General features: G+C 38.6%; 1 protein-coding gene across 1 annotated transcript; it reads left to right on the top strand.

Moving 5' to 3' along the window:
- The first annotated feature begins 3,805 nt into the window (after positions 1 to 3,805).
- LOC121577547 (homeobox protein Hox-C6-like) lies at positions 3,806 to 7,932 on the top strand. Its single transcript, XM_041891249.2, has 2 exons — positions 3,806 to 6,322; positions 6,854 to 7,932. The coding sequence occupies exons 1-2, from the start codon at positions 5,923 to 5,925 to the stop codon at positions 7,150 to 7,152; spliced, it is 699 nt and encodes a 232-aa protein (XP_041747183.1). The 5' UTR covers positions 3,806 to 5,922; the 3' UTR covers positions 7,153 to 7,932.
- Positions 7,933 to 8,404: the final 472 nt, after the last annotated feature.

The following is an 8,404-nucleotide window of genomic DNA, read 5'->3' as shown; positions in this document are numbered from 1 at the left end:
AGCATTCAATGTAAAAAAAAAAAAAAAGTGAACATCTATTTCATTACTAACCATACCTTACTACCAGGCCTAGCTTATTGTTTTGGCTTTAATGTTTAGGACTGATGTCTCTGTGTGACAATACATTGAGATGGGCCAAGCTGTAGCCTTTCTTATAAACCTTACAATGATATTATATAGGTAGGTAAAGCTGCTCCACATGCGTAAATCAAAAACCCATTGTTCAGTTGGTTATGTATCTTATCCATATTGCAACATGAGCAGGCAAAACAAAGTTAGTGTTGATGGTTGGTTGTGCTGGTGTCATTAGCAGACGCTAATTATCATAACATTGTGCAAGTATTCGTTTTGTTTATTGAACTGGTACACTAATGTATAATTCGTACAATCTACATAGCAGGCTATACACTAATGTGTATTGTGTATAATGTACATATATACATACATTTACATTTTAGTCATTTAGCAGACGCTCTTATCCAGAGCGACTTACAGTTAGCGAGTGCATACATTTCATACTGGCCCCCCGTGGGAAACGAACCCACAACCCTGGCGTTGCAAGCGCCATGCTCTACCAACTGAGCATACAAACTTAATCATCATTGATCACCAACGCAAAACACTTTATTTAGTTTCACGTTGGATAGCCTCAGTCAATAACGCATCACAGCAATACAAAATCAAACGTGTGTTTGTCATGCACAGCAAATAGCGTAATTATTGGCAATACCCTACCAATTCAGACTCAAACTTTTATTACCTCTTTTCCCTCACCTAATATGTATTACAGTCTACACTGCCATCTAGTGTTAGATCGCAGCACCTCACAATCCTGTCAATGCCAATATTACTGTGTGATCGATACTGCGAGTACATGCATACATACAGTAGGTCTATGTCAGTAGGGTGTGTTCAATCACCTTGGTTTTATCTAATTAGATGTTAGACACAATATATTACAAAATAACAACATTATGTTGTTTGGATAGCCCACAGTAAGCTGCACGCGGTGTTGTTCTCAATGCTCTCTATATATCTTGTGTGTCATAGTAGGGCCTATTGTAAAGATTCACTGTTAGGAACCTATTTGACACGTGGCAAAAACCGTGAGACTACACTGCAGCAACCAACAACCCAATGGCTTTACCGTACTAAAGTGCCATTCCTCGCCAAAATTGAGGCTTGCAGACATATTTCTATTGAAGATGTATTATTATTATTATTATAGCTTCTGTTGTTGCTTCTTTCCCAGTTCTCTACAGTGAGAGCCAGGTGTCGCTTGGCTTTGTTTGGGATTTACATTTTATGGATGCATAGTCAACAAGTGAGAACTCTTTGTAGGCTTGTAAGTGAAAATCTATCATCACAAGACGCTTGGCATGCATGCCTGGCCTATAGTGAATTGAATCATAGACAACACGTGTAGGCCTATAGCCTACATGTGAATAGCCTACTAGACTATAACATTTCATAAACATTCTAGCTACTCAAGCTCAATATGAAAAATGAAAATCAAATAGTCCCGTGTAGCTCAGTTGGTAGAGCATGGCTTTTGCAACGCCAAGGTTGTGGGTTCGATTCCCACGGGGGGCCAGTATGAAAAAAATGTATACACTCACTAACTGTATGTCGCTCTGGATAAGAGCGTCTGCTAAATATAACATTAAGACTAAATATTTATTCGAGTCAGCAAATTCCATGCCACGATAAAATTATGGGTGTCTAGACAGAAGTTGTGCATAATATTTGGTTGACACCCAAAACGCTGCACCAAAAATACACGGGCCTACTAGAAAATCCATTGATTTTCTCTAGGCGCACCCTGTCTATACTGTGGTTGTTTTCATATCAGTTTAATGTTCATTTATTGTGCTGTAAAAGCAGGGAGGGGGTTGCAGGAGGAAGTGAACTGGTAATACGCTTGTCTTGTCACCTTCACTGGCACCTAATCAGGACATTTGTAAAAACTGCTGAGAGTTTTAGAGAAGGGCAACTCCGCGCCTCATAGGGTGAAGTCACTTTTTAAAGCTTTATATTTATTTACAGGTGTAGGCCTTCGATATGTTGCTTTATTTGGTGATACAAATCTTTGAAACTACAAAAAACAGTGGTTCAAAGTATTTAGAGATTATTGAGCATATCGCAAGTGTAGGACTGAATCTCTTTGGTAGGCGATTGGCCCTAAAATTCTGAAGGCTTATATTACACATTCTGCTATTGTGCTTTATTAAACTGTTACAAATATTCAGAATAAGTATGTTCTAAAGTAATAATAATAATAATAATAATAATAATATGAAAGTGCATTGAAACAAAAGCCTTATTGTTATTATATGAGAGAAACTGTTGTAGCCAAGTTATGTGATCATTTTGGACAGCTGCTTTTGTTAATTAATTTTAAATAGCCTACGTTTAGGGTTGTTTTGCCCATGTAAGATAATATTGTAATTTAGTGATGGTTTTATATAATATTTCATCGTTAGACCAGTGATATTGAATACAACCTATAACCCTGATACCATAATTGTTATTATTAGTGTAGTACAGTTATTTACTAACCTATTCTCTTTGTGCTACTGGCGCATAAGACAGAGTTAGAGTTGCAATCATTTGTTTTATAATGCATAATTTTGCTACTCTTGTATGCTTCTAAGGCTGTGTTAGACTTGCTGTGTCTGCAAATTATAACCTATCATAGAACACAATTGTAACATTATCAGGACGACAATTGGAGGCTTATTTTAGTCCGATTAGTTTTTTGTCTGGTTCCAATGGTAGCCTATAGGCAAATACCTCCAGACCTCAAGACCTCCAAAGATTATAAGTGACCAGTTGTTTTTGCGTGCAAATGCCAGACTATCGTCCACAAAGGGTGCAATAAAACACTTCCCCATACACTTCCACTTCCATAGTACAATAAAACCACTCTCTACCTCTCCCCCAACCCAATTCACGTTTCCTTCACAGATAGCGCATCAACAACATATGTTTTACGCGAGGAATAGAGCAGCACTATTCAAGAGATATGGGTTACTCAACGTGTATAGCCTAATATTGTGTGAATAATATAATATAATATAATATATATTGTGTGAATGGGGGGGTTAATTAATACTTGTATTAATTATCTAAAGAGTTGCATGACACACAAGGATTACAGAGATAAAAATGTTCCTTATAAATCCTCTATTCAATTTCCAGAAAGGCTCACCGATAACATCCCACTGCATTCCAACTGCTGCGTTTGTCATATGGCCCGCATTAAAGCAATAGCCTTTTAAAAGCGTTCGGATTTAGAGATCAAAGGCTGTTTGGGGAACACCACGTTTGTATCCGACTTCTGCCAGACCAGTGAGCTCATTAGTTCGATTACACTGAGTGCGGAACTTTTATTTGGAAGGCAGAGTAGGATTGATTAGGCTATGTGGATATCAATCGAAATCATCAAACCTGTCATAAAAGTCCGTTTTATCTTTCCCATGTTATTCCAAAAAGAAAATATAGCCTAATAGTCTACCAATGGCTTGTCATACAAATAACGTTAGATAGGCCTACGTTGTTTGTGTGGAAGTCTAATATTCTAAGTTTGATATCGAGGCCAAACACAAAACGCCACAGACACATTTGAAACACATATGAAATATGTTTAGGGGATATTTGAATATCAAGATGTTGGCTATATTCTTCTTTCATTCTATATGTTGTATTGCATTGTCCTATAATAGACCTATACCGACAATGATTCATATTTTCCGTCTCCACACTGGCTTAGCTATTTAATTAACGAATTATCAACCTATTACAGTAACAACCCTCAAATGCTGCACTGCAATACTGTAGCTTAGCCCAGCAATAAACGTTGCTCTCTTGCTGTTGCATTTTATGCTGTAAGGTTTAGGCCTATAGCCTTATTTGTAGTAACACACGTTTTTTTAAAGGCACCGCTTGACTATCCAGTAAATGTCGTTAATTAAAGTGTATTCTCTTTCCATGCTCTAACACTAAAGCCTTCCATTCACTAGTACATTTAATTTATTTGTATGGGCAAGGATTTCCCACACGCGGATACACACAGTGCAAGCAGGAGAGGAGTATAGGCTAGAATCCGTCATTTGTCTGGTTTTATGACTATTGTGGCTTACACAGGCGTTAAGACATTCTTTCGCTGTAAAACTGCCATAAACCCCCCTCTATTTGCCCAAAGAATTCTCACTGAACAAAGGGGAAACGCGGCTAAAAGCCTCTTGTCCCAATATAAGACTTTCCTTACCTCTTCGAATACGTTTCTCGAATTTCATGCACCAGCTCTAATCTAATTATTGTAAAACGTTGCCTATAGCGGGCAACCTCACATGCTATCAAATGTAGCCTAGACCTGTTAGCTTTTTGATGGGGAATCGCTAAAAGACATGCCCGTCTATCCACAACAATACATTCATAACTTATTTTTATGGTTAGCATTAGCAATAAGAGGAGGCCTATCTTGCCATAAGCAACAGTGAACCCTTTGCATTTTCGTGTCATTCCAACGCTAATGAGAAATGAGGTGTGTGTGTGTGTGTGTGTGTGTGTGTGTGTGTGTGTGTGTGTGTGTGTGTGTGTGTGTGTATGTGTGTGTCGCACACTCGTGTTCAGTTTTCCTGCCAGCCTGTAGCCTTCAAAACAAGCCTGTGTTAGGACTTGTTTTATGTCAAACTGAATGAACTCAATACTTACTATTTGGATTGTATATCTAAAGATTGGATAATTGTATTATGGGCCTTCATATTATCCATCACCATTCAGTCCATTCATATTAGGCTAAAGCATACAGCAACTTAGGCCTATATCTATTTGTTGCTATTATAAATAATATCATTAAAAGTCACCCAAACACGTTTTCTTGACTCTGTAACAACCCTAACACTATTTTTTCAAAATAAATCATGTTTTTTAATCACTTTATAAGATATGTATCTCACACCGAAGAAAAATATATTCATCGATTTAAGAGGGCAATATTGTCAAGCTTTTCGAACTTAATAATTCGATCACACTGTATTGCGGTTACAAACCCTAATCTTTTTTTCTCAACTGCGAGGGGTATAGAAACATAACTCTCGGTCTTCTTTAAGGTCCAATCTTTAAAAAATTACAAGAGACTGGACTCAAGTCAAATAATTTAAATAGAGCGTGCTTGTCTAGCGTTGGCATCTATCTCAATAATTAAATTCCACATTTAGGCTAATTCATTATTGTTTATGTTTATTGCTATAGGCCTATCTGATTTAGTTCATCCACACACTGCATATTTTTTATACCTTTGTGAGCAGGAGTGTTATTATTTTTGCTATGGTATAGTACTGTACAACAAAGAATATGCGTTGCAGGAGGAGATTGGCAAGAGGTGACTAGTGTGTGTGTGTGTGTGTGTGTGTGTGTGTGTGTGTGTGTGTGTGTGTGTGTGCGTGTGTGTGCGTGCGTGCGTGCGCGTAAATGCTCACTATGTATATAGTCCTTATGCGTGTATGTGCACGCGCCTATGTGCATGTGTTAGCTTGAGATGGCGCGTGTGTGGCGTGTGTGTGCGAGCGCATATGCGAGAGTAGTTTCGACGGAGAATGTTAAAAAATGAAGTTACTTTTTTTTCTCCCTCAGTCCCTCTACTCCCTGCTTTTTATTGGAGGAAATTTGGTCAGCTGACGTTGTCATCTTGTCCATCCTAGAGTGAGGCTTTAGCAACAACATTCGGCTGTGCCTTGTGTCTTTATTGGCGTCCAGAAATAAATTATAAAGAAATCATACAGCGTGCCTGTATTAAAAGAGACTGACAGAGAAAAAAAGAGAGTGACTTAGTGAGTGTGAGAGAGAATAAAGAGAGAGCTGAGATTGAAAGGGAGGGAGGGAAAGAGAAAGAGAGGGAGCAAGGGAGAGAGGGAAGGTATGAATTCTTATTTCGCAAACCCGTCGCTCTCATGCCATTTAGCTGGTGGTCAAGAGGTTTTACCAAACGTGGCCCTAAACTCAACTACCTATGACCCAGTTCGACACTTCCCCTCCTACGGAACCGCCGTGCCTCAAAACCGGATATATTCCTCGCCTTTCTATTCGCCCCAAGACAACGTTGTATTCGGCTTGACCAGGGGACCGTACGAGTATGGATCCAATGTGTTTTACCAAGACAAAGACGTGCTGCCCAGCTGTAGGCAGAGCAGTTTGGGACAAGGTGCACAAAGCTCGCTCGCCCAGGATTACCCGTCTGATCAGGGCAGGAACGGCTCACAGGAACAGAAGGAGAGCATTCAGATCTACCCGTGGATGCAGCGGATGAACTCTCATAGTGGTGAGTAGGCCTATTACAAACTCCTAGAGATGAATTCAACGAGCTGGTCCGTTTTACGACTGGGGAAGCTACTTTTTATCACCCCATAAACCATTACTACAGCAGCACCCTGTCGCCGGCAATAAAGGCCTTTTTATCGTCATCCCTATTTCCCTCAAAACAAAATAGTTTATATATTTTAAGCTAATACTTTTGTGACCCATATTAAAGAGTTCACGGTATTTTAAGACGAATAGCCTACCATCTCTTCAAATATCACTCAGTGGACTGGGTTCCCCTGATAGCGAAAGTGTGTGTGTGTATTGCGTCAGTATGCACCACCATTGTTGTTGATTATTTCGATTATTGCGAAACATAGGCTAGCATGGAAGAACTGACAAGATTAGGCTATATCCTAGACATCGATTCTTTCTGTGGGTTTTTTTGTGATTATGTGTGTGCGTGTGTTTGGGTAGTGACATTGCATATCCTACGTAAAAAAATATTGATTTTGCCTGATTATGCTAATTCAAAACTGTGTTTTCCACTCAGGAGTTGGATACGGTTCTGACAGACGAAGAGGCCGCCAAATTTACTCCCGGTACCAAACTCTAGAACTCGAAAAGGAATTCCATTTCAACCGCTACTTGACAAGACGCAGACGTATCGAAATCGCCAATGCACTCTGTCTCTCCGAACGTCAGATAAAAATCTGGTTCCAGAATCGCCGGATGAAATGGAAAAAGGAAAGCAATCTAACTTCCACTCTCACTGAAAGTGGTTTGGCAGGGGCGAGTCAAGACACGGGAAAAGAGGACACAGAAGAGGCGACAGAAGAGAAGAAAGAATGAGTGACTTCATAACTTAGCCTACTATACGCATCAATCCGCCGTGATGTGAGAATAACTTAACTACCTATCAAGTACCTATCAACATTTTTTTTGCCACAATAAATACACTAGTATATTCAAAGATATGGCTGCGTTAAATGCAATGTGGATGCAACATTTCTTCAGACATCAATGTTTGCCTTTTTCATTTTATTCTGTATTGAACTTTTCACGGTGACCACAGAATTTGTTTCCTTACTTGACATTCCCTCATATAGCCTACCCAAACTGTGTGTAACGCGAAGACGTTCATTATTGTATTTTCATAAATGTTGTTTGACAACAATTAAAAACACATGGTTCTCAGATGTCTGTACACCTATGACGAATATGTTGGCAATATGTTTTTCCAAAAGTAATTGTTACAACAATATGTGAATGAAACTACAAGCGTTACATCCGCTTGAGTAACTTATTAATGTTTTTTGGTTTTGTTGTTCTGTTGTACGAAAAAACTATACTGAATAATAACGACCCACACTACCTAAATTGTTGATATGTTTGTATATATTTATATTTACGTATATCTGTATTACATGCCTTAGCCCTGTGAGAGCATTCGTGTGCATCCCGCAACTTTTTTGTCGTAAGTAGGCCTACTTTATTTATGTTTAGATATGTAGCAGTAGCCTACATTGAGGATGTGGTCAAATCATAACTGACCGATGTAATAATAATAATAAGCCATTTAGCAGACGCTTTTATCCAAAGCGACCGCATACATTTTTACGTATGGGTGGTCCCGGGGATCGAACCCACTACCCTGGCGTTATAAGCGCCATGCTCTACCATTTGAGCTACAGAGGACCACAATTGATGTGGCTTAAATTGTGGCTTAAATTGTAGTGTTAGATGAAAATCTCAACTTAAACAATAACAGTGATGTATGAAATTTACTTCAAGTCATATTTAATAAAACTGTGTAGGCCGTCATTGTAAATAAGAATTTGTTCTTAACTGACTTGCCTAGTTAAATAAAGGTAAAATAAATAAATAAAAATAATAAAACTCTTAATAAAAAAGTTGTCCATGTCTTTGCGCCCACCATACCAAGTTAGTCTCGTTCTCAAACAGCAGCATTATAGCTCTCTATGCAGGTTAAATGTGTACACATGTCATTGTTCAAGTTTTTTATTCGTCATATAATAGACCCAAAGCCAGCTACCCTTTAATTGTTCTTTCACGTTATTTTTTTTAATTCAAAGCTTAACCA

Source organism: Coregonus clupeaformis, unplaced genomic scaffold, assembly GCF_020615455.1.
Source record: "Coregonus clupeaformis isolate EN_2021a unplaced genomic scaffold, ASM2061545v1 scaf0005, whole genome shotgun sequence".
In the NCBI taxonomy this organism is placed as follows: domain Eukaryota; kingdom Metazoa; phylum Chordata; class Actinopteri; order Salmoniformes; family Salmonidae; genus Coregonus; species Coregonus clupeaformis.
Note: the sequence above shows the minus strand (reverse complement) of the source record. Positions and strands in the feature narration are given on the sequence as shown.

Coding starts and splice junctions, on each gene's coding strand:
- LOC121577547 (XM_041891249.2), top strand. CDS start 5,923: ATGAATTCTTATTTCGCAAACCCGTCGCTCTCATGCCATTTAGCTGGT. Junction 6,323..6,853: donor GCGGATGAACTCTCATAGTG/GTGAGTAGGCCT, acceptor TTTTCCACTCAG/GAGTTGGATACGGTTCTGAC.